This window comes from Pteropus medius, unplaced genomic scaffold (genome assembly GCF_902729225.1).
Source record: "Pteropus medius unplaced genomic scaffold, Ma_sr-lr_union100, whole genome shotgun sequence".
Classification (NCBI taxonomy): domain Eukaryota; kingdom Metazoa; phylum Chordata; class Mammalia; order Chiroptera; family Pteropodidae; genus Pteropus; species Pteropus medius.
The window spans coordinates 7130125-7157272 of record NW_024351730.1 but is presented as its reverse complement, the minus strand read 5'-3'; the positions used below and the strand labels follow the sequence as shown (position 1 = coordinate 7157272).

Sequence of the window (27148 nt, the reverse complement as noted above, 5' to 3'; positions counted from 1 at the left end):
AAAATGTGCAATTATTCTACTTAGGAATATTTGTTTATGCTTACATTATTTATGCTTTCGTGGAAGTAGAAGACAGAAAGGAGAGTTATTTGAGAAATCATTTTAACTAAAGTTTTTTCTTCGAAGAAACTGTTCACAGGTCAAATGTCAATTAAAATGTTTATATCTTATCAAAGTTTAGAATTTAAGTACCAAATCTGTTTATAAGGCTACTTGTTTAGTTATATTTATTGTAAAATTAGAGCCAAAGAAACTTTGTAAATCTGATATAATCTTATGAATCTTAATTATAGGCCTATATATCTTAAAGGAAAAGATATATTTTGTATCTACTACCAAAATCTTGAATATATTTCATCCCCATTTTTATTTCTAAAATATAAAATTGTGGAAACTTAGCCAACTAAACTTTTACTGATTCCCTAGGGTTATCCAGCATAATATGGACATAAAATATAGAGTACTGTTAATGTTCCAAAATAATATTTTTAATTAAAAAAATTCTTTTTCCACAATGATATTTGTTAATAGATTCTCTCTTTTATAATACAGTGTTGGATCATGAAACAGAGTTAAATAAATAGGTCATTGTTTAAAATAAATAGTATGCTGTGTTCAGATTACTATGAATTTTTGTTTTGAGTTGTTCTTTTAGTCCTAGAATACAATATAGTATTTTAATTTGATGTGTTGCAAAGATATTGATTTTAGGTATAATATTAACAGTTTGTAAGATTCTTTAGATTATTATTATTTTTTACATATATAAGCATTATATGTGACTAATTTTTAATCCTTACCTTGGAGAAAAATATTCCGTGCAAAAATTAGTAATAAAGCAGAGATAATGAATATGGCATGAAAGGAAACCAAGTATTTGGACGTTTTATCTTTCAAAAATATTATTTTTTAATTTGAAAAAATTAAAATGACTACTGTAACCTGACTTCATATTACTTTCTAGAATTTTCTGTTGAAACTATGTCACCTTTTTTGACATATGCTGTTTTTGGTAGAGTAGGTTTTTTTAGTTGACAAAACAATTCTATATGAGTTTGGAATGTATGTATTTAGAATTAATTTATTGTTCTATAGTTATGTACATGCATACACACAGAAATTCAGTTTTTGAATAATTGTGTCCTGTTTCCCTTTTTAAGAAGATTATAAGACAGCATATAAAAGGGCAATATCTGGAGATCATAAGATTGTAAGATTATAGGACAGCGTATAAAAGGGCAATATCTGGAGATCAGTTTGAAGTAGAGAAATATAATCTTACAAGGTCTCTGTGAATATTCTAGGCAAAAGGGGATGACATAAGCTGAAGTTAAGAATGGAAAGATCTGTGTTACGCAGTAGTCTGGAAGAACAACGTAAGGATAAACTATAGGTAGAAATCCAGTTAGGCTGCCCAGGCAGTCAAGAGAACAGAACAGGTATAAATAAACAGTGTGCAATGGCGTGTCCTCTTTTTGTGCCATATCTGGTGCAAGATACTATTTGCCAGGCACAGTGTGATCCCTAACTGAGTAGATGGCACCACTATGCTTTGGATGATTGAAATAAAAAAACTGAGAGTCATCTTTAATTCCTTTCCCTCACATTAATATCAAATGCACTAACACATGACAAATCTCAAATCCTTTTCCTTCTCTCCTGTGCCACTGCCATCCTCTTAGCTCAATCTCTGATCATCTCACTTGGATTTCTTCAATGGCTTCCTGATTGTATATGTGCCCTCTTCTAATCTATCCTCCAGAAGAGCCAAGTTAATATTTTCCTCTCCAAGTTAATATTTTCCCCAGAGTTATAATTGCATTCGGAGTAAAATCTAATTTCTTTACAAAGTTCTAAAACTTAAATCCTTGACTAATGTTTCTGACTTCATCTTGCATTGCCGTCTACCCCTGCTTCCTCCCTTGAGCTCCAGCCACACTGGTCTTTTTGTTTCTCAAACATGCTTTCTGTTCGTGGTGCTTTTGCCTTATTGCCTTTTTTAATCATTTAGATTTGAGTTCAAATGTGGCTTCTTCAAATGAGGTCTTTCCTGAGCATGCCCTAACCCCATCTGTGTTTCATTTATTTGCATCTGTTTTATTTCCTTTATTGTTCATGACATTGTTTAGAATTCATTCATTCATTTAGTACCTATTTATTATATACTTAGTATATGCCAGGCATTGTTCTAGGCATTTAGGATTCATCAGTGAACATAAAAGACAAAAGAAAAGCCCTGTTCTTATGGAATTTACATTAGGATAGAAAAACAGCATGTCACAAACATAATATATAATTAAATTATAGTATGTTGAGCAGTATGTTAGAAGGCAACAAGTGTAATAGAGAAAAATAGAGTATGGTAATACAGATCGGGAGATCTGGTTGCGATTTAGCGTTAGGATGCATTTTAAACAGGTAGGCCTAATTGAGCTATGGTAGGCCTAATTGAGTTGATTATTAAAGTAGAGTTCTTTTGTTTCTTTTATTTTCAGCTTCAGCACCAGTCAGCAAAGTGAATAAGTACTGCGCTTCTTCCAACTTTCATACCACTTTGGGGAAAAAGAGTATCATCATGTCAAGCATTACAATTGACCCAGATGTCAAGCCTGGTGAATATGTCATCAAGAGCCTCTTTGCAGAATTTACTGTTCAAGCTGAAAAGAAAATTGAAGTTGTAATGGCTGAACCCTTGGTAAGTAGAGCTGATCTGTAAATCTGAAATTTTCTTGACTTTTGTATTAATCAATGTAATATAAATTTTCCGAAGGAAATAATATACTTGAAAAAAATATTAAAGGAAGCCAATCTGAAAAGGCTACATACTGTATGATTCCAATGATATGACATTCTGGAAAAGGCAAAGCTCTGAAGACAGTAAAAAGATCAGTAGTTGCCAGGGTTTGGGTGTGGGTGGAGGCGGGTGACGAATAGACAGAGCACAGAGGATTTTTAGGGCAGTGAAAAAATTACTCTGTGATACTGTAATGGTGGATACATGTCATCATACATTTGTCCAAACCCACAGAATATACAACACCAAGAGTGAATCGTTATATAGGCTCTGGTCTTTGGATGATTATGATGTGTCAATGTAGGTTCATCCATGGTAACAAATGTATTATTTTGGTGGGGAATGTTGATAATGAAGGAGGCTATGCATGCGTGGGTACAGTGGGTATGGGGGGTCTCTACTTTCCCCTCATTTTTGCTGTGAACCTAAAACTCCCCTAAAAAAATAAAGTCTTAAAAAAATTTAAGGGATAGGTTAGTATCTTTATCTGCGGTGGGGGTAAGTTCCAAGAGCCCTAGTAAATTCCTGAAACTAATGAACCATATGTGTACTACCTATACATACACACCTTTTTATGTAAAGGAAGCACTTTATGGCTTCTCTTTGGCATATCTGAATTGCCAGCATCACTACTCTTGCACTTTGGGGCCATTATTAAGTAAAATAAGGGTTACTTGAACATAAGTCCGGTGATACTGTGACAGTTGATATGTGATAACTGAGATGGCTACTAAGTAACTAATGGGCAGGTATTATGTACATACAGTGTGGATACAGTGGACAAAGGGATGATTCATGTCCAGGATAGGACAGAGCAGGACAATGCAAGATTTCATCACACTACTCAGACCAGTACATAATTCAAACTTATGACTTGTTTATTTCTGGAATTTTCCATTAAATATTTTCAGACTGCAGTTGACCATGGGTAACAAATTGTAGAAAGCAAAACCACAGATAAATGGGGAACTACTGTAGTAAAATGGTGATCTAGAAAGCTGTAATGGCTTTAGAATCTGCTTCGGTAAGTTGCTGCAGGTCACAAAGAGCAAAAATAGATTTCACCAATGGAAATTGTTGAGACAAATGAAACATAAGAGAAAATAAAGGACAATCTAGAATAATTTGCAAGTTGATGATATGACAGTAGCCAAACCCATCATCCGGCTTCAGCAATTTTCAACTCATTTCAACACAGCACATTTTTCAAACAGTTTACCTATTTCATAAAATATTTTGTAAACAGCACTATGTTGTGTGGTCCTATCAGTTCTCAAATATTACATATTCTTAAAGGAATTTTAATTTTGAAATATGAGGGTGTTAAGAGTAAAAATATTAAAAGAAAATGAGTGAAATTACTTAATTTGACTGAGTCTAAAAAATAGTGTTTTTGTGTTTTCCTCCTTCCTTTTTCTTCTAGTACCATTGTCACTGTCCTAACTCAGGGTCAGGTTCTGCCATATCAGACCATTGCAAGAGCCTTCTAATCAGTCAGGTGGTCCACTGCCTTTACATTTTCCTTGTTCTTGCCAGCCATTTCTTTATCTAATACAAAAATATTATCATCTTTCTTCTTTAAAAATCTTCCTCACTTTTCATTGCTATGGAATAAATTCAAGTTCTTGTTGGATCATTCTAGCCACTGCGTAGTCTTGTTATAGTTTGTGTAATGTCTCACAACTCTCTTATCCTGATGTATGCTATGACACTTTAAATATCCTCTATATATTCTTTTGTCTTGGTTTGTTTGTTATTTTTCTCTCAATTTAAAATGCTTTTAACTCCTATGTTTTTTAAACCTATACTTATCCTTTCAACTTACCTTTTGTTCTCTCTAACATAGTGATTCTCTTCAAGCTAAATGAATCTTTGTTTTACCATAATAAGTTGTTCATACTTTTAGATTCTAACGTTGTGTCAATTGCTTATATGTTTATCTCCTCTGATGTGAGCTACTTGATACCAGGAGCCAGGTCTTGCTCACCTTTGTATCTGCAGCACTGCCCATGGTAGTGGGTGCTTAGCAGAAGGTGCTTAGTAAATATTTGTATTTTAAGTTGACTTTAGCCTTAGAACATTGCTGTGGCATGTGCCCTTTGTTCTAACAAACATAATGTCATTGTTCCAGCCAGAGCTTTTCATAGTGCTTTCAGAATGCTTATCTGATGCTGACTATATTTGATAGCTAGTTTGATAGCTAGTTTCAGAGACATCTGCCATGTCATCTAAGATGAAATTATAAAATTATGGTGAATAGTCGTCAGGGTTTCATCAGAAAATAGATGTTTCTACCCCTTCGTCACACTTCGGGAGAAAGTGTCCCTGCTTACTCTGCCTAAGACACCAGGAAATCCCCCAAAGTTGTGGTCTCTAGCAGCCAAGGACAAACAGGCTGAGAAAATTCCCATCAGATTTTAGCCCCTATACTTGGATATATCATCATAATTTCTTATCCTCATCAGATTTCTGCCAGCTTTGTTTCATGTATGTGACAATCTGAGTAGATTGTATGTCATCTAAACAGCCATTAAAATTTGGTAATGAAGATACATTTAATCTAATATTTTTATTATAGCTTCAAATGCATTTATTATGATTTTATTTATTTTGAAATTTATTTCGTCCTTTTAGGTAATAAGCAGTCATCCAAGAGGACTCTCTTGTTCTCAAATGGAACTCTTGCAGGGTCACTTAAAGAAAGTAGCATCCGTGGATTGTTAGATATGGGGAGGCTGGCGTGTCTCATGGTCAGTTGGACAGTGGATTACAAAAAACTGAAAAGCATGAAGATAAATGGCTTTTGCCAAAAGAATTTAATCTACCACTAAAATGAGAGAATAGGCCTTTTCATTGTCATTTTAGAAGCCATAATAAAAGGAGGTTAAGGAGGCTAAAAGAGTTGAAGATTAGCTGAGCTTGACTTTTAGCCACAATTTCATTTTCATTTTTATTTTAGAAGGAAGATTCAGGAAGGAAGGGTAATCAATCATTGATTGAAAATGCAGTGCATCTTGCAGACTGTGCAATCCAGTACCTTAGGCTTCTTTCTTCCTAAAAGGAGGTGGATCAATCCTGGGTAATGATCCAGGCACATACAAGCTTATCTGTTAATCTTTTAGATTGCTAGCTAGTGACTAGAAAAGAAGATAGGAAAAAAGGCTTTAACAGTCACCTGCTGGTTTTGACTTTATATATTTGGTTTAGGCCCAGCATTTTTACAATTCTGCAATTTCCACTATTTTTTGAGAATATTAAATATATATGCATTTTAAAAAGAATTTCCTCTCTCCATATGATCTTTTCTTTCTTCTAGTTTTCTCATGTGTTTGTCAGAACATATTATGTTTCACAGTTGAGACGCTAAACAACAGCTGATTGGAAGCCTAGTATACATGGAGGGGCATTTTTGACTGTGGTCTTCAGTGTATAATCATCTGAACTATCAGTGTCAAATCTTTTTCTAGGGTCTGGTCAGAGTCCCTAGGAAAGGTTCCTCTAGTACCCCAAATGGGAGAGTTTAGTCTTAGCTGCTATAGCATTCTGGGGATCTAGAGGCAGAAGATAATGGGTTTTTGATATTCGGAATATAAATTTTTAATCTCTCTGGTGTGATGTCTCATATTCAGCTGTAGTATCCCCCAGTCAGCATTTCTGTTTTGCCTTTTGCTAAGAAGGGCAGTTCCTCTGTGGTTAAGGTGGAGGGATGGTCAGCCTGCTAAGCAGAGTGAGTGGGTGAAGGGAAGGTGAAGGAAGAACTAAATCTTTCTTAAACAGTTGTTCAATCAGCGTTTATTTTTAACTTCACCTTTGTCCAAACTTTTTGAGCACCAGAGTGCTCCAGTTCCTAAGCCTTTTGGGAGTTCAGAGGTATCAACAGAATTTTTTCCTTCACTCTGCATAGCAAGCCTCACTCATGTCTCTCTGATTGTGACTCTAGTGTCATCTCAGTGGTCATTCTGTCTAAAATCTCACCCCCCATTCTAACTTTCTATCCTAAAGTCTGTACAAGATAATACTGCATATTTTGTTTGCTCTGTCATTAGGGCAGGGTTTTATCAGGAGAGAATTCCATTTTTTTTTTTAATAATGTTTTTATTTTTTAATTATAGTTGGCATACAATATTACATTAGTTTCAGACGTCTATATAACTCATGAAATGATTAGACGTCTATATAACTCATGAAATGATCACCCCAATAAATCTAGTACCCCTCTGACATGGTACATAGTTATTACAATATTATTGACTATATTCCTTATGCTATACTTTATATCTCCATGTCTGTTTTGTAACTATCCATTTTGTACTTCTTAATCCCTTTGCCCCTTTCACCACTCCCCACCCCCCGCCAAAAAGCTCCTCCTTTCCGGTAACCTTCAAAATGTTCTCTGTATCTATGAGTTTATTTTGTTTTTTGTTGTTAGTATTGTTGTTTATTTTGTTCTTTAGGTTCTACATATACATGAAATCAAATGGCATTTGTCTTTCCCTGTCTAACACTCCACTCACCACAATACCCTCTAGGTCCATTGTGAAATATCTCTTCACATCCTTTTACTTTCTGTCTCTATGTGTCTTTTAATCTGAAGTGAGTCTCTTATAGGCATCTTGTGTAAGGATTTTGTTTTCTTTCAGCCACTCTGTCTTTTGATTGGCGCATTTAATTCTTTTTCATTTGAAGTGCTTATTGATAGGTATGTAGTTATTGCTGTTCTTTATTCATATTTTTGATTTTTTTTTTCTTCTTAAAGAAGTCCCTCCAACATTTCCTGTAATTCTGTCTTGGTGGTGATGAACTCCTTTAGCTTTTTCTTGTCTGGGAAGCTCTTTATCTGTCCTTTAATTCTAAGCAATAACTTTGCTGGGTAGAATAATCTTGATTGTAGGTCCTGACTTTTCATCACTTTGAATATTTTGTGCCAAGCCCTTCTGGCCTGCAAAGTTTCTGTTGAGAAATCATCTGACAGTCTTATGGGAGCTCCCTTGTAGGAAACTAACTGCTTTTCTCTTGCTGCTTTTTAAGATTTCTGTCTATGTATTTAACCTTTGGCATTTTATTTATGATGTGTCTTGGTGAGGGCCTGTTTGTGTTCATCTTGTTTGGGACTCTCTGAACTTGCTTGGAGTGTATGTCTTTTTCCTTCATCAGGTTAGGGAAGTTTTCTATCATCATTTCTACAAATAGGTTTTCAATTCTTTGTTCTCTCTCTTCTCCTTCTGCTAACTCTATGATGTGAATGTTGTTATGCTTGATACTGTCCCAGAGGTTCCTTAAACTATCTTCATTTTTTTTGGATTCTTTTTTCTTGTTGCTGTTCTACTTGGGTGTTTTCTGCTATGTTATCTTCTAAATTGCTGATTCGATTCTCCACTTCATCCACTCTGTTGATTACCTCTAATGGACTCGTGTCTGATATTGTATTCTTCATTTCTGAATGGTTTTCTTTTATATTTTTCTTCTCTATTTTTATGTTTTCTATCTCTTTGTTAAAGTTCTCATTGAGTTTATCTACTCTTCCCCTAAGTTCATTGAGCATGCCTTGTAACCACTGTTTTGTCCTCCGTCTGATAGATTGCTTGTCTCTATTTTATTGAGTTCTTTTTCTGGAGCATTGTTCTGTTCTTTCATGTGGGACATTTTTTTATTTTTTTTTGTCTCCTCATTTTTCTGCCTCCATGTGTCTGTTTCTATGTATTAGGTAATGCCCCTAAGTCTCTCAGTCTTAGTAGAATGGCTTCATGTAGTAGGTGTCCTGTGGGGTCCAGTGGCACAGTCTTCCCTGGTCCCCTGAGTGAGATGCTCAAGGTGTGTCCCTTATGTGGAATGTGTGTGCCCTCCTGTTATAGTTGAGCCTTGGTTGCTGTTTACATGCTGATGGGAGGGATTGATTCTTGGGTTGATAGTTTGTGAGGATTGGCTGGTGATGGGCTGACCCTACAGAGCAGGATTCCCTTTAGCAAGGCTCTGGTGCCCAGTCTGCCCTTAGGTGTGTCATCCTCAGATGCAGCCCTGGGTGGCGTTTTGGCTCTCACGCAGGTCGAAGTAGGCCATGGATTTGCTGGTCCAAGGGCCTCCTGAGAGGGGTCTAGCTGCATGCCAGATTTAGCCGCAGCCTGTGCACCTCCAGAGTAACCTGGTAAGATTAGCAATCTACAATGGCTGCTACCTGTGCTAGGCTTATAGTTGCCTTGAGTGGCCATACCAATAACTGAGGCCGGCTGCCAGTAGTGAGGGGCTTGGGGCTACTCAGCAAGAAGTACAGGGCACTCCAAGGCAAGATGCTGCTTCTCTGGGTTTTGTGAGCCTTTGAGAGATTTTAGGAAAGTCTGTAGCAAGAGCCAACACAGGTCAGTGGTATGGAATAAACCACTGGAGGCAGCTTGAGTAGGCCCACATGTTGGGAGAGGCAGAGTCTCAGGGAATCATCTAGGCAGAGCAACCTGTGTTAATGCAGGTTGATGGAGACCCAGATATGGTTGCTGCCTTTGTCTTCATGCTGAGAGTAGGGAGGGCTCAACAGAGGAACAGTGGATATTGGAAGTACTTTGGTTGGCGAGAAAGCCACCCCTCCAGCCCTTGCCGTCAAACTCAACAACTCAGTCTCTCCCCATATGTCCCTGTCACTCCTTGAGCAGCTGTCCCAGTACTTGAGCTCAGAGCAAGTGAGTCCATCAGCAAGTAACTCAGGTGTGGTGCCTTTAAGAGGAACACGTGCCAACTCCTACAGCCCTTTGTTTCACTCAGCCGCAATCTCCACTGGTTTTCCCAACCAGAGGTTGTGAGGACCTCTCTACCCAGCACTGGAACCCTGGGCTGGGGAGCCCAGTGTGGGGCTGGGATCCCTCTCTCTTCAGGTAGGGGAGAGGGCCCTGCAGCCAAGATAAACCTGCCAATTCTCTATTGCCACATGCGGTTGTAGGACTGAGACATTTCATGTCTCCGTCCCTCCTACTAGTTTGAGGTGACCTCTCATGTTTGTCCTTAGTCGTAGGGCTTCTGTTTAACCATACCTCAGGCGACTCTCAGTGATGGTTGTTCTGTCGTTTCTTTATAATTTTGATGTGGTCACGAGAGGAGGCGTGCACAGAATCTACCTTCTATGCCATCTTGACTGGTCCCCCCAAGAATTCCATCTTTAGTTGCAAATTATTGTGGGATTTCAGTATCACTGTTATGCTATCAAAATCTTTTCAATAAACTGTCTTGATTTTTCTGGAAGCTACTTGTTGCTGTTGCTACTCTGTACATATATGCTAGTTATATTAAAGAAACAAATTAGAATATAAAGGATTGTGAGCCTTACAATTATTATTAGGCTTTTATAGTATCATGAAATAATGACATTTTGTATAAAGTGAAAATAATTCTAAAGGTTATATAATAAAAATAATGACCCTTTCTTTCATTCTTAATCAGGATAATCACTGTCCACACAGTTTTTAGTCTACCATTTTTCATGCCTGTTATTTATCCATCTCTTGTAACACCTATCACCTTTTTTAAAAAAACACAAATAGGAGGATTATATATGTATTTTTTTTTTACCTAGGTATTTTTATTTTAACAATGTAAATTGGAGATTTTTCGATATTGGCTCATATATAAATTTGTCTTATTCTTTCTAACAGTTGAATATTATTTCAATAAAAGAAAGTGCTATATATCTATATCAATATCTATATCAATAATATCTATATTTATATTTATATATCTATATTTTTTAAACCAGTCTCTATGGAGAGGTAGTTTGGGACTTACCTCAATTTGGTAATTGACTGAAAAAAATGCTACAATAAATATTTTTGTTCATAAGTCTTTGCGTTTGTGTGTATGTGAATATAGAAAATAACTTGTATTCTCTTCAGTTGTTGCGATAATGAAGAAATAAACACATTTTGGTTTGTCTTTCTAAAATCTCTTATTGAAAGAGAGTACACCTGCTTGAACAATGATTAAGGCATCCTCAACCACACTGTAATCAAACTGAGAGGTTAACAAAGTCCTTGATTAGTACTTTAGTGCAGTGCACTTATTTTATGGTTTTGTACTGATGGTGATGTGACTTCCTTTTGCATTCAAAAATCATTTCTGAAGTTTTTATTATGGAAAAAAATAGTCCATCTCTACTTCTTGGTTTAGGAAAAGCTCTGCAAGGATGTCAAATCTTCAGAAACCTTTGAGGAAAGAAAAATGTTAAATATAAGACAACAATGTGTTTCTGAAAAGGTTATTTGTCCTCTTTTATCCTTCTTGGATATTACATTATTGTATAAATGTGCTGTGTGCTTAATAAACTAATTAGATCAGGATTCTTCAAAATATTACTGAAGATCTTTAATATTTACAGTGAAAAGAGGGATCAAATAAGTCAAATAAGTTGGAAAGAAACCACTTATTGTCTCCCCTAACATCCCCGTTCCCTTTAACACACAATTCATATTAGGATAGTAAAGGCCCCTTGGCTCAGTATTTTTCAAATCATACTTTCAGAAACATTGTTCTATGGGACTTAATGTATTACTTAGATTTAGGAGCTAGTTAATTAGGCATATATATTCTTATACAGGATTATCATCTTTTTGCACGTGGATGGTGTATAGTTTGGTTTTAGAGATATAAGACTAGTTCTGCAAGATAATTACCGAAGTGTACTTAGCGTAGGAGGGCTCAAATGCCAAGGACATACCAAAAACTTCTCCCTATTAAGAAAGTAAAGTGCCATGGAATTCAGGTGTTTTCCTGATCCCATTTAACTTAGAAACTTAATTCTCTTATAGTAAGATTAGGAATTTCTATATTTTGGTGGTATAGACATTTGTAAGTTTATTTTTATGAAGACTAATTAAGAGAGAAGGAAATTGGAACACTGTTGGATAGAGGCTTTAAAATACACATATTTCTAAATTCCAGTTTCTTTTGTAGAAGGATGGCGTTTATTTTTCTGATACATATTTAATATAGAAATTCAGATAAAAAGCACAATGTCGAAAATTTAGAAAAGCATCCTAAAAAATCTCAACAAAAAAATCAAAATATGTTCGAACATAGTCAAGACATCTCATATTCAGTAAGTTAGGTATGTCGGGTAGCAAGGAGGACAAGTAGGTAGAAAGACTGGCAAAAGTATCACACTATGAGTGATAAGTTAAACTAATTATATTAAATTTCATTTGAACTAACAGAACAGAACCTTTCTTGAAACAATCTAAATACAAATGAAAACAAAACCAAAACCAACTCACAAATCTGAACTGTTTATCATATGAAGGATTTCTAATATTCTATGTATATATATATATTTTTTTTTAATTGTAGGAGAAGCCTTTGTCTAGATCTCTCCAGAGGGGTGAAGATTTTCAGTTTGACCAGGTATGCCAATTTGGGGGGAATATTTTTTCCTGAAAAGAAAATGTTTGTCCTAACAGTCTGGTCCAAATATAGCCAATATTAAGAAATTCCTTTATTTTATTTAGTGATCCTGTATCCCTTTATACACTAGATTCAGCCTGGAATTAACTGGTAGTTTGTTTTTTAACAAACAAATGGAATGAGTTGGGAACTGTGAATTTTATAGTTCATAGAATGAGCTGTGAGTTCTGTTCATTTAGCATTTAAAAATTTTACTTTTTGTTGTTAATCTCTTTACCGTGCCCTTTTAAATTTTCTCAGAAAGTTTCCAGTTACATCCCTCAATCTTTCCTGCATACCAGCCCCTACAGTTTTTAACATTTGTTTTTTCCTGTTGGGGCTCTCAGAACATTTGCATAGAAGCATCCAGGCTGCTTCCCTCCTTTTCCACCTGCTCCTGGAAGCAGAGCTGGAGATCAGGATTTGGTCCTGGAAAGTGATCCCAGAGATCAGACTTGGGAGAGTGAAGCAGAGGAGAGGAAGAACTGACAGCAGGGAGCATTTTAGAGGTCACTGCTGTGAACCCTGGGGCTTCATTCCACTTCTGAGAATTATACAGAATGTCTGTATAATTGTATGTCTGAAGAATGGGGTGCTAGGGCATTTGTCTGCAGCTCCCATTCCTAGTAGTTGAGAGCTGCCTCAAGAGGCATTAACTACATCCCATCTTCACACTTGTACTTCTAGCTGTGCTTGTGCAAAGGCCAAGTAGACTCTCTCTGTCAGAAAGCAAAAGAAGCTTGAAAAGAAGATATACAGCAACTGCCCTGCCAAATCCCCTTTATATAGATTACTAATATCTAAAAATTGTGGTATTTCTCTAATGTTAATTCTTTCCTCTTGCCGAGGTTAAATGTTTGATGAAGTGTTATTTTTGTCATAATTATGTTTGCTCAAGAATTATTTTATTATATGTTGATTGTTTGCAGAAACCAATAACCCAGATCAGCTTTCTGTTCCCATCTAATATTCCTGAGATACTTTTCTCATAATCATGTATCTAGGAAATAGAAGTTCATATTAGTCTATTTGATTAAATAAAGATGACTGTTTAGAATTTTTTGGTAGAGATGCACCAAAATACTGTTTCTGGATCTCACTTCAGTTCTGCTGAATCTGGATCACCAAGAGTAGTGCTCTGGCACTTCCATTTTACAATAATAGCTCCTTAGGTGATTCAGATGCATACAGTTAGTATATAACCATTAGTCTAAGAAGAAACCATGAATAGGAAGACTAGTTCTCTGTTACAGTAATAATAGGATCCCCTTATATAATGCTTTTCAAATTTTAATGCCACTGCAAAGGAATTAATTGTTACTAGTAATTATCTTTAATGTATTAGTCATAGATTATTTTAAGAGTATTTATATTATTTATGTCTTGAATTCCACTTCAATGATGAATGAATGAATGTACAATCAGAATTTGGAATCCTATTAAACAAGGTTTTAAGGGAAATTTCCAACTGTTTTCTTATATTAATGATTAATAAAACTATAAACAATCATGCCTCAAAGCTTGATTTTTTTTTCACAATGAAAAGGTATGTGTGCTTTAAACTGTTTTAATATATATTTACAGTGGCAGATGGTGTTTTATTTTTCCTTCTTTATTAACAATGAACCAAATTCTCCCTTTGAGTAGTACCAGTCATTGATAAAATTTAAATTTTTAAAAATAGTTAAATAAAATAAGAATCTCGTTTTACTTTAATTCCCTATATTAGAAACTATTTATCTGTCAAATTATGGTAATTTATTAGTAGAACCATGATTAAAAGAAGGCAGAGATAATGGAAAAGAGAACAGCTTACACAGTCAAATAAGTTGTTTTATTCTTTTCTGTTTTCCTGGATGAAATACATTCTGAAGTTATGTGAAGAACATAAAATATGAAAATTCAAATTTTAATTCCTAGAGGTATCGATTTATCTTCGTTAAATAATAATTCCTATAGTCACAGAACCAAATGGGACCTTGAGTATTCCTGCAACCCATAGTTTTTTAGTGATTCCATGTCTGCGCTCTAGGATCACTTTCCAGCATGTTTTACTGTATGCTGATTTAAAAATATTAATTTTATGAGCAATGGATTGAATCAGATATAGAAATTCTTATGAAGAAAGAATTTCTAAGTTTCTTTTCCTGGATTCTCAAGAAGAGTGATCTTAGGGCCTGTTCATGGTAACTAGTATACCCCTTACCACCATTCTAGGCAGTTGAGTTCATTCATGAAATGAATCTGATATTCACCTACAATTCATATGATTTCAGAGATGCCTCAAATTGAGTTGCAGTTGTTTATCCCACCACATTATCTGTCCATTTATGCTCTCTATATATTCTGAGCTTTGAAAGCTTGTATACAACACATTTCTAATATTTTTATTTGTATCACTAATTATGTAATTATAATTCTCTGTTCTATATAATAGCAGTATAGAGTAAATTAGAGCTTTTCCCACACTTTTAACATAAGAGTCTTGTTCTACGTCTCTTCGTTTTAGTGGCAACATTTTAGAACCTTTTGTTCACATGAGGAGAGAGGAACTGGCCAGGGGAAGGAAGTAGATGTGTTTTTTTCATGTTATACATAACAGTTCTCCCAGAGGTACCCATGTGTATAATCAGGGGTGTTACTGATGGTCATGTTTCTACACAAGTGAGTAGCACATGGAGGCGGGCAAAAAGGAAAGCCTCTGCGCTTAACTGAATGGATGTGGGTAAAGTTTAATAGTGGGTGAAACTTAGCCCACTTTACTACTTGGCTGTATATCCTTAGCACTTTCAAAAATTTTTAAACATATTTATTACTTTGTTAATATGTTTATTCACCTATGTTTATTCTAGAAATGTTAATTATTTTTAAGTGATTGCTGGTAGAATTCGGAGTGTGGTATTCTGATGTGGTATTTTATCTTCTGGTAATATCTTGTATTTTCAGTTGATAAGCTCTATGAGCTCAGTAGCAGAGCACTGTCTCCCTTCCTTACTTCGCACCTTGTTTGACTGGTACAGACGCCAGAATGGAACTGAAGATGAATCTTATGAGTATAGGCCTCGATCTAGCACAAAATCTAAGGGGTAAGTAGCTCATTTTTCACTGTTCTACCTGGGATCAAAGCCCTTCCAATGAAGAGGGTGATAGTGTTATCAAATGAAGATTGTTATTGTTTGGTTTCTAAGCAGAAACATTGATTATTTTGTTATGAAGTAAGGGGAGAGGATAGTTCATACTTAAACGTAAATCGGGAGAAGGTACCAGTTAAAAGAAGTGCAGCCCTGCGGTACTTGCTACTGTGACTAGTCACGCAAAACCGAATTTCAGGAGTGCTATTTCAGTAGTGCAGCGGAGCTTTAGCAGTCATAGAAGAAATTAAGGAGATATTCAGAAAAGGTCCTATTCACGTGGTTTGTGAAGGAAAGCAATTGTTGTGATACAGGAAGACTGCCAAAACCCTATGTTACTTTTCACGAGACCCTTCTTAGTGTTCAGATCCTAGAACTTGTCTTCTCCTCTTTCAGATTTTCCAGGGAGAGCTTGGCTTTCGGTAAAACATCTGTTTGTATTCAGGTTTAGAATTGGACTTTAGTAGATGCCACTTGTGATTTTTCAACCTAGATTCATGAGAAAGCTACCTGGCACAGTATTTTCATCAGAAAAGTTATTACTTTTGTTTCAGTTCTTAATTAAATAATTTAAATTAAGTATGGAACAGTATTAGATTTTCTAAATGAAATTTAAAATATTTTTCTTTCTAGTTTTTTTAGGTTAGGTTTAATTTCTGACAGATATAATAGTGGAATATGTGTATAAATTGCTAATGTACAAAAGAAAGAACGTGAGAATATATAATATATATATGTTGGGTTATTAAGCTAGTATGAACATTCGCTATAAGACATTATACACGTTAGGAACTCAGTAGGTAACATGAACTACTAACCAATATTTGTTTTAAAATTCATAGTCTTAATACAATCGAATTTGGTATTGTTTCAGGGATGAACAACAACGTGAAAGAGATTATCTTCTTGAAAGGAGAGACTTAGCAGTAGATTTCATTTTTTGTTTAGTTTTAGTTGAAGTTCTAAAGCAGGTAAGCTCTTTTATTTCTGCAAAGAAAAATTTCTGTATTATTTTTTTCTTCTTTTGCCTTTGTGTTTCAGTTACCTTATTTAGGATGATATGTCTAAAATTCTAACCCATATAAACTGAATTTCTATAATTCAAGTACACTTATTTCAGTCGCCTGAGGCCTTTATCTCCTGTACCTATTACTTCCTGTTCCTTTTACCTTTGTATGCCATCCAGAACATGAAATCATGTTGGCAAAATGGAGTTGAATAGAAATTGTTTTAAATATGGGCCTTTAGCTACAAGTATGCTATGTCTGTCGTTCACCTGCTTCAATCTTTTTTTACTTCCACTTTCAAAGAATTTCTTTTCCTAAGCCCTCAGACCTGCATTTCATCATGTAATAATTGTGCAGTGATGGTTGAGGAATGGGGCTGATTTGACATGGGTAAGACTGAACTGTCAAGTGCAAATGGTTTTCGGTCTAGTGAAAATACCTCCAGATAATAAATTATGTGTATCCATTCAGTGAATATTAGAATGCCTACTGTTTGCTGACATTGTTCTGGGTATTGCACTCGTGAGCTTAGCTGTGTATGCTATCTGAATGGCATGGACAGTAGAGATATGTATATATATGTTGCCAGGTGTCATGTATATGTTTACTATTCAAAACCAATACATATATACATATAAATACCTGTACTGATCTTGAAAGTATGTTTTTATAAGTTTGTCATCCTTAAAATGTTATATATCATTCGAAGAAGATCTGTATATTTCCAGTCATGCACAATATATTTTGAAAAAATTTAGGAAACCTAAAAGAAAAAAATTATATTCCGCATATGGCATATTTGGACAGGGAGGTTTTTTTGTGATATAAAATGGAGTAGTAGAAGATAATATGACATTAAACAGCAAATGTAAGATATAAAAGTTGTTAGTCTATTTTTTTGACATAGCTAATATAAAAATATTTGAATTATGTAATCATTTATGCTTTGCCTTTGGTTTTACAGTGTCTGTGAAAAGACATTGAAATTTGAATATCTGAAATCTGCAAATAAAAATCATTTTAAATATGTAAAATAGATAAATGAGTTAATCAAAGATAAAATCACTTTAATCGGTACCCATCATGAAAGTTTTTTAGTAAACGTGAGGAAGAAAATTTTTCTGGGAGATGTGCTAACAAGGCAGATTTGCTTTCTGTGACTTCTCAATTTAGCTGGGATCTTAAGACTCTGAAGTAACTAAAATTGGAGGAGCTGGGGGCCAGAACTGGCCAGACACCGTGGACTTTGGAATGGACTTTGACTGGGGCTCATTGGATGATGACTTTGGAATGAACTTTGACTGGGGCTCATTGGATTTGATTGCTAACATCTCCTGTGTGCTTAATGTAGATCATTTGAGTGGTTTGCTAAACAGCATTTGCACATCTTTGCTTAGTTAAATAGTATAGGGTTTCTTCTTCCAGCAGGAGAGATTGAAAACTCCCTGCACTGACAGTCAGGACTGATCTGGCTATTGTGCCTTGTTTCCTAAGTAGACATTCTTCTACTTAGCAATCAAGTCTCTCTTCTCATCTAACAGCTTCCCCTCATTGCACTGGCTTCAGAACTTCAATGCACAGATAACCCATGGAGGTTTTTCTTTTCTCCTCTTCTCCTTCTTCCTCCCCTGTCCTTTTCCCTTCCTCCTCATCTTTGTCTTCATCCTCCTCGTCCTTCTCTTTCTCCAAAATAATCCGGAGAGCTCTCTTGGTGGAAGAAAAATCAAGATTTATAAACATAAGACCATTCTTTCAGTGAGTTCTTTTTTAAAGTCCCCTGCACAAAATCCTTTCAGACCCATGGTTCACATGGACTCAAAATGTGAGAAAGAAAAATACAGTGGCTCTGATAGCCAATCTTTGTTTTTGGTTCTGTCACCACATAGTTTTAACCTATAGTTCCCTTTCTACTTACCTGTTTCTCTCCTTTACCATTATCCTCATACCTTCATTCAAATGTACCCATCAAAGAATAAAATATATCACCAAGAACATTGATGTACTTTATTTTAAATCCTATATAAGATCTTTTTTTCTCTCCTAGTAAAAGGCAAGTCTTTTTTTTTTTTTTAGCTTCTTTACAACTAATAAAACTACAGAAAATGAAGTAAAAATCAATAGAACTTTCTGAGATATCATGACAAACTAAACCAATTTTCTTCCATGTCAAAGTGATATAGGGTTTAATAGATCTGGAGAGTAATCAACATAATGTGTCTTGAATTTAATAAGACTTTTACTTTGTCCCACATAATATACACATATTAAAATATGATTTAGTTTTAATTTGGTGAGATAGTCCTAGGAGCATTGAAGTATTGCTACATGGTCGGTTCAGTCTTAAGGAGGAGTAAATATTCCTTGTGGGTTAGTCTTTGACCTCATATATTAGAAATTATTTGTTTCTCGAATAATTTGTTATACCTTCAGTGATAATCACACATGTTTAGAACTCATAAAGACTCCATATCCTTTGTACCAGCTGGTCATTAGAATAAGCTCTGGGAGATAATCATGGCAAGTATTTTCATCCCAACTGTGTCATTTACTTGCTTGTGCAACTTGGGCAAATAATTACCCACCAACTCTTTTCTCTTTTGTTAAGGAGGGATGATAATAGTGCCATTACTGTAGAATCATGAGAATTAAGTATGATAATGCCTGGGACATGGAAAGTGCCTAATATATGTTATCTGTTCTTTTTTCTTTTTTGCTTTTTGTTTTTTGTTTTGTTTCGTTTTGTTTTTTAGGCGAGGCAATCCTTGGTTGACCTCACAGATTGCAAGGACCTCGTCAGCTTACAATCCCTTATTTTTTAATTTTTTACGTCTACAGCACCTGGTCTTCCTAGGTGGTCTCCTATCCAAGTACTAACCAGGCCCGACCCTGCTTAGCTTCTGAGATCAGACGGGATTGGGCTTGTTCAGGGTAGCATGGCCATAGACTATTTTCATTTTAGAGATGAAGAAATGTTCTTAGTAATTTAAGATTATAAAACTAGTTAATTTTTTTACTACAAGTTTTCTCCCTTTAATAATAAAAGTAAAATTATTGGTAAAATCAGAGATATGAAATCAGATGAAATGGCTAGTATCTTATAAAATTAAAATTTTAATCATAACAAGTTAGACAAAGAATTGAGTTAATATAAATGTGATGAAATTAGTGTGATTGATTCACTGGAGGAACAAAATTAATTCAAGATGATAGGGGACTCATTTTATTTTTTCAGGAAAGTCAGAAGAATAATTTTGGGGTCATGGCAGACTACAAATTTTAGCGCTTTAGTACCAAAGGTTTTAAAATATGTAATAAAAGCATGTTTAAACAGCAATGTAGCATTTAGAAAGTTCAAAGCAATTTTCTTTTATATTGAATTTTAGTCAGACATATTTATTGGAACAAATAAGAAGATTGGGAAACCAGGTCTGTGAGCCATTTCAAGCTCTTTGCTTAGTTTTATCAGTGCTTTTGTGATGTATCAGAAGGTGGAGTAGATCTTTAGTACTTTCAGATTTAAAATTAACATGTTAGATGTTGATAGGCAGTTCTGAAGATTATATGATTATTCGTAATTTTGCTAAGACATGAATTTTATTCATTCACCTTTTTTGTTGAGAGCTGATCTTTTAGGTAATGAATGAGCCTTGTTGATTCCCCAGTATCCATATCTTACCCTAGTTTTGTTGTTTTTCACTTTCATCATGTGATAAAAGCTTTAAATTTTGGGAGTTGGACATAGGAATAACCTTGGATTAAAACTTGGGTATTTTTTGGGATATATGCTTCTTAAATGTTCAAGTAGAATTAGAGCTGCTTCTAAAATCACACAAAATGAGATCTGAAAAATTCATGATACTGAAGATGGGAATATTATTCCATAGAAGTAGAACTTTTTCTCTAGAAACTGAAATAGGATTCCCCCCTTTTTAAATTCAGTTGAAAATAAGGGGAGAAAAAGAGTTCAAGAATGTGCATTCTGATAATATTCATTCTTTAAATAAAGATTCTAGTCTCCCGCCCCCCCAAAAAAAATTAACGGTAAGATGCATTTCTTCTTTCACTTTTGTTTCTAATGTGAACAAAATTGAAAGTTTTGTCTTTCTCATTTTCTTTGATCAAATGCGTTTTCATATATCAGAAACTGGGCACACAGTATATTCTAGAGAAGTACGCACAAACTTTTGAACTTCAGTTTCCTCACCTGTAAAATGGGGGACAAATACCTGAAAGGCTGTTGTAAGTGTTGTGTATAATGTATACAAAATGGCTAACTAATACCTGGCACACAGGCAAATAAAAAGTGATGGTGTGATAGTGTGGAAATCATGAAGAGCACACAGCATAGCTAGGCCATGTGTCCCTGTCTTTCTGGCACTGTTGGTCTTTGGGCGTAACTGGAGCAAATATAGACTAGGAGAAATTATAGATTTAAGTCACCTTATGTTTCATTATCTCTGGCCTAGAGCACGCCAAACATCCCTGTGAGGAAATCAATATGGTAAAACCACAGCACAGCACAGTAGGTGGGGTACAAAAAGTTAAAACATGTAAAATGCAGTGTTGCATTCTTGCAAAGTCACAGAAACATCTGGAGCCAGCCTGTGTGTGCTGTGAGTTCTGGAGTAAGTTCTGGGAGTCAGGCGATTTGATGCAAACACAACCTGTTCCTGGCTAAAGTTTGGCATCACCTGGTGGTAGATGTCTGCTCTGTTTTAACTATTAATAGGATAATTAGTGCTGACTGGGAAGAATCAACTCCAGTGATTCCAGTAACCTCTTTGTTACCTGGGGCTGCTCTTTTTTTGGCCCAATCCAGGGATGATCAGGCTAGGAGAGTACATCTGCCTCCCTGCTGCCCTAATGGGCTCTTGTTTCCCGCCTTTTTTCCCTCTGCCAGGCCTTGTCCTCAATATCTCCATCCTATATTCTAGTTCCTTTATCTGCCCTACATTCCTAGGAGGTAAGAATTTTGGTCTGTTCCCTTTCAGAGAAGGGTGGAAAAGGTAAGAGGACAAGAACCAGTCTTTAATACATCCAATTTTGCATTCTCTCAGGGCTAGTAATAATAGGGTTCTAATCTATTACCTGCAATTAACAGGTGAGGAAGTGGAAACTTCCTCAAGGATACATAATTAGTAAAAAGAGAAGCCTTGGTTTGATTAGAATAACCCAAAACCCAGGTCTTTCTATACATTCCTATATCAGTAAGATGTAATTGCTATACTTTTATAATGATTGGATGTGTTTGCTTATAAAAGGTTGAAAAGCTATTTGTAACTATGCAGTCAATCAAAAAATCCTGGTTAAATATCCCTAATTGTTAGATAAATTCTGGGTTCAAAATTTCAGTTTACTAATATGGAACAAAGGTTAAGACTGTTCTTTTAGAGTCTCTGAGTTCTTGACCTTTACTATGTAGAATAAATTTAGTTTCTTCCCTGTTATTAGATTTATTAAACATGGGTTTTTAAATCTCAACTTCCACAAAATGATGAATAAAGTTCATTTCTTTCTTGTATTATCAGGTTACCTTTAACAGGTTCTCTGAGACCTAGAAAAGTAGAGTTTGGATATGGCTGCTTCCTTGCTTAACCCCTACTTGATTTTGTGATAGGGCAGTATAAGAGTCTCCCTCATAGTGCATTTTCTTCAAATTGGATTCCAGATACAGGCCTTTAGGACAGTCTTAATTCTAGGAATGTGAGACAAATGCTCTTTCTCATCCTCCTCTGGTAACTATAAATACTGAGCCACTTACCCAAGATGAGGCTATAATATAGCCATCAATCTTGGAGTAAAAGTTCACCATGAGCCTTTTATTTTTATTTTTATTTTATTTTTCAGTTAGAGCTGGCATTTAGTATTATTTTATATTAATTTCAGATATACAGCATAGTGGTTAGACATTTATATAATTTATGAAGGGATCTCCCCAATTAGTCTAGTACCCCCCTGGCCCTATTATAGTTATTGCAATATTATTGACTATGTTCTCTATGCCGTACTTCATATGACTATTTTGAAACTACCAATTTGTACTTCTTAGTCCCTTCACCTTTTTCCACCCGGCTACCCCAGTCCCTCTCCTGTTTGGCAATCGTCAGTTCTCTGCATGTTTCCGTTTTGTTTGTTTTGTTCTTTAGATTCCACTTATAAGTAAGATCATATGTTATTTATCTTTCTCTGATTTCACTTAGCATAATACCCTCTAGGACCATCCATATTGTCACAAATGGTAGGATTTCATTTTTTTATGGCTGAGTAATACTCCGTTGTGTATATGTACTACAACTTCTTTATCCAGTTGTCTGTTGATGGACACTGAGGTCGCTTCCATATCTTGGCTATTGTAAATAGCACTGCAGTGAACATAGGGGTTTATATATCTTTTTGAATTAGTGTTTTGGGATAAATACTTGGGATAAATACTCAGAAGTAGAATTGCTGGGTCATAAGGTAGTTCTATTTTTTCTTTTTTGAGGAACTTTCGAACTGTTTTCCATAGCGGCTGTACCAATTTGCAGTCCTTCCAAGAGTGCACGAAGGTTCTCTTTTCTCCACATCCTCACCAACACTTGTTTTTTGACTTATTGATGATAGCTATTTTGACAGGTGTGGCGTGATATTCATTGTAGATTTAATTTGTACTTCTCTGATGATTAGTGACCTTGAGCATCTTTTCATATGTCTGTTGGCCATCAGTATGTCCTCTTTGGAGAAATACCTATTCAGGTCCTCTGTCCATTTTTTAAGTAGATTGTTTATTTTTTTTGGTTTTGAGTTGTGTGAATTCTTGATAAATTTGGATATTAACTCATTACCAGTGCATCATAGGCAGATATGTTCTCCCTTTCAGCAGGTTGTCCTTGTTTTGTTGATGGTTTCCTTTACTGTGTAAAACTTTTTATTTTGATGTAGTCCCATTTGTTTAGTTTTTCTTTTGTTTCCCTCGCCCGAGGAGATATATCACGAATAATATTACTAGGAGCAATGTCAGAGAGTTTACTGCCTATGTTTATTCCTAGGAAGTTTATGGTTTTGGGTCTTACATTTAAGTCCTTAATTCATTTCGAGTTTATTCTTGTATATGGTGTAAGAAGGTGGCTTGGTTTCATTTTTGGCGTAAAGACTATTCAATAAATTATATTGAGAAAACTGGACCACTACATGCAACCATGAGCCTTTTAAAGCTCTGTCAGCTGCCATGCCTCTCTCTGCTTGGAACAGTGTTTTAGAAGTGATGACAGTGTTCTCAGTGTTGTGTGAATTCAGTCACCTCATTGAGAAGAATTAATGTAAGTGAATAGTTACTTATTGGATTTCTTGTCCTTCATTACAATTTAAATGTGATTATTCTTATCTAATGTTTCTCTCATATTTATTAATTTCAAACTAGTTTCTGATAATTATTCAGGACTAAATTTAGCCCCCATTAATAGACTTCTGACTTATCTTTGTATGAAATAATTTATCTTCATTTTAAATATCTCTCCTTTATTAAACCCTCAAGAATCATTCTGACCATCTCTGAATAATTATAATTTTCTAACATTTTTTCCCCAGTCTAATTTGTAGCTTTCTTAGTTATATTTAATATTCTATTAAAATTTCATCCTATTGATGAGGTGTTCTAGACTCTATATTGTTAATAATTTTAAGCAAATGTAGAATTTTTTTGTTTTGTTTTAATTGGACCGCAAACCCACAGAATTCGATAAATTGTGATCTTGATTCAAGACACACTATTGTCACTGATCTCTGCATGGCTACTTGTTTACAGTGTAGTGGTTACCTGTGAGCCTACCATCTGAGACTCAGAGAACTAGACTATTACCTACAATTTAAGCCTAATTATGTGACTCTCTCCTAGGTCACTTCCTGACTCTTCTCTTACCAGTATACTGATTTTTGTGTTAATTATTCCATTAACTTTAAAAAAATGTTTTGATATATGTTTGAATAATATATAGAGGCCTTCATAAAGAAAAAGTAAAGATCGAAAGAAGGATTAGACCCAAGAAGTTACTTTAACGAAGAACAATACATTGTAGGGAAGTGACATGACAAAGGAAAATGGTTTGGGCTTCTAATTCTAAGGAAGGTAAATTGTAAGGAGGTAAATATCTGGGGGAAACTAAGGGAAGATAAGGGCTATTTCGTAAGATATGTTTTTTCAGACCCACCTCAGTGCCAGCTTTCTGTTTCCAGTGATCATGGTTATTCTCTGCTCAGTATGGGAAAGACTGTTTTTATCTCGAAAGGGGGAAGATTAGAGAGCTTTCCTTGCATCTGCTGTTTCTCATTTGCCTTCAGCTCAAAATAATCCTTTTGCCAAAGTGCCATATTTGGCAGTGGCGTACTTTGATTCTCTTCACTTGATTGCACCCTATATAAACTTCCAGCAATGTATATGAAACCTCAGTCATTTACATTATCTCTACTATTTGGTATCGTCAGACTTTATATATCCCCATCGAATAGGTGTAAAATGATATCTTGTGCATTTTCGTTCTCCTTATTACTAATGAAATCAAGCATCTCTTCATATATTTGTTTCAGGAATAAGTATAACAAAGGACAAAAGTAGAAAATTATAAAACTTTGCTGAAAGCCTTTAAAGAGGTGGAAAGATATTCCACGTAAATATATGACTATAATTATCCCCAAATTGATGTATAGATTCATTGCAACTACAATAATAATCTTAACAGTTATTGTGGAACTTGAAAAGATGACCCTAAATCGGAAGCGGAACAACAGTAGGCCAAGAATAGCCAAAATATCTCTGAAGAAAAATAAAGGGGACTTGCAGTACCAGACATCAGAATTTATTAATAAACTCTAATAATTAGGACAGCATGATTTTAGCACAGACCTATACAAACTGACAGTTCAAAAATGGACATACATACATAGAACTAGAATCGATATCAGTGGTGACTTGTATAATCTTTGATCCATCAGTTCCTCTTTTTGTATTCTTTCCCATGAAATTATGCAAAATGTTTATTGTATAAGTTGTATATTGAATATCGAAAATCTGGACTTGTATGTTTATTAATAGGAGCACGTTAAATAAATCATGTATACTCAGTATTATATGGCTGTTAGAAAATATGAGGCGCTAAGTACTGACATGGAAAAAGGAGGCATCATTCTGTTAAGTAAAAATAAGGGGGTGTGTGTGAGTGAGCATGTGCGTGTGTGCGTCATGCTAATGCAGTGCGGTGGCAAAAAATCAGGTTATTGTGTAGGAGGAAGTCTGGAAGGATCTATACCAAGTTTTCAGGTGTGATTATATTCAGGGGAAGGGGCAGGAATTTTAATTTCTGATTTATATATTTTTATTTGTTTTACATGTTAGGAATTATAGTGTAATTTCTAAAGAACTAAAAAGAACAGAGATTCAAATAACAAATTTCTAATACTAATAAAGCCATAAATAGTTTAAATTTCTTGGAAAAGTGTCTTTTGTGGATCCTGCTATAGAAAATTGGACTATGAAATATAGGGCTGGCTCCGTCAAAGGCTCTTTTTCTCTAGGTGCTACAGAGCACACCTGAATGTGTTTTTAACTCTCTGATGGTAACAGTTTTAGTAACAACAGTAATGATTACTTTTTCTGCTACATAGTCCATATTTCAATGATTTGTGATTACGAAGCTCATATTCTTAAATTTAGAGCTTGTTAAAATAGGTGTTCAACTAAATTCTTAGAGAAAAAATACTAACATTTTAAAAAATGGCATTTTGGACAATGGGAAGACTGATTAATGAATCATTACCATGAAAATTAAAATTGTTTAATTAGTTGAAATGATGAGACTACTCATAAGACTTCTAACCTATTTAGCTCTAACTCATTTGACTTTTTTAAAATTCTAGATTCCTGTTCATCCTGTGCCCGATCCTTTAGTTCATGAAGTTCTAAACTTAGCTTTCAAGCACTTTAAACATAAGGAAGGGTAAGTAAACTACAAATTTGAGATTGTTGCTTTTTTGTATAGTTCAGGTTTAGTGTTTAATATACTTTGAACTCTCATTGATCATTCGTTTTTAGTGTTCAAAGCAGTTATCTTCCTTTTTAAAAAAAAAATCCACACAAAATGCTTATATGAACTATTTTGTAAAAATTCTTAAAACTGTTGATTGGATTTGTTAAATTTCATGGCAAATTAAAATCTAGTGAGAAATTTGTTTTTAAAATGTTTTTTTAAATCATTCTATAAATGAATGTTCAGAGAAAATTATATAATACTCTAAGGAATTTTCAGTTATTAAGAAAGAGAATTTGTAGAAAAATTTAATGAATACTACATTTGTTCTCTTATTTTAGATATTCAGGAACCAACACTGGGAATGTGCATATTATTGCAGATTTATATGCAGAGGTGATAGGGGTTCTTACCCAATCGAAGTAAGTTTCACTGATTTTGATTTGCTTTTCATTTTAGAATGCTTCATTACTAGTATTATAGACACTGACAGTTTTAAATCTACGATATTTTTCATAGAGTTCTTGTGAAATCTGCTCTACCTTTTATTACTAAGCTGTTATACTCCTTAGAGAATTTTAAAGTAACATCTATACCTTAATTTCACAGCTTGTTTTCATTTATTTGGGTTTTCCATAAATGTCTGAATCAAGGTAGTCAGAAATTGCCAAGATTACTCAGAACATTACCTTATTTCCTATTTTTAATTCCGTCTGAAGTGTTTTTTAAAAATCTTCCTTTTGGAACTCTAGGGAACTAATGATTACTTTCAACATTTTCTAGTTGAGTGCTTTTGTTTCTGAG

General features: G+C 34.8%; 1 protein-coding gene and 1 pseudogene across 15 annotated transcripts in view; one reads left to right on the top strand and one right to left on the bottom strand.

Annotated features, from left to right (window-relative positions):
- The window catches only part of FRYL (FRY like transcription coactivator), a 271172-nt gene that overhangs the window by 132199 nt on the left and 111825 nt on the right, over positions 1-27148 (top strand). For 14 of the 15 annotated variants that reach the window (XM_039845152.1, XM_039845167.1, XM_039845153.1 and 11 more), the window contains 6 exons: positions 2496-2695; positions 12116-12169; positions 15155-15294; positions 16214-16310; positions 26235-26314; positions 26686-26766. In XM_039845152.1, the coding sequence (XP_039701086.1) occupies positions 2576-2695; positions 12116-12169; positions 15155-15294; positions 16214-16310; positions 26235-26314; positions 26686-26766 (572 nt within the window). In that variant the 5' untranslated portion in view covers positions 2496-2575. Of the gene's footprint in view, positions 1-640; positions 646-2433; positions 2439-2495; positions 2696-12115; positions 12170-15154; positions 15295-16213; positions 16311-26234; positions 26315-26685; positions 26767-27148 lie in introns of those variants that run through there. The other variant, XM_039845157.1, reaches the window with a different exon arrangement.
- LOC120588425 (uncharacterized) lies at positions 19173-19291 on the bottom strand (annotated as a pseudogene).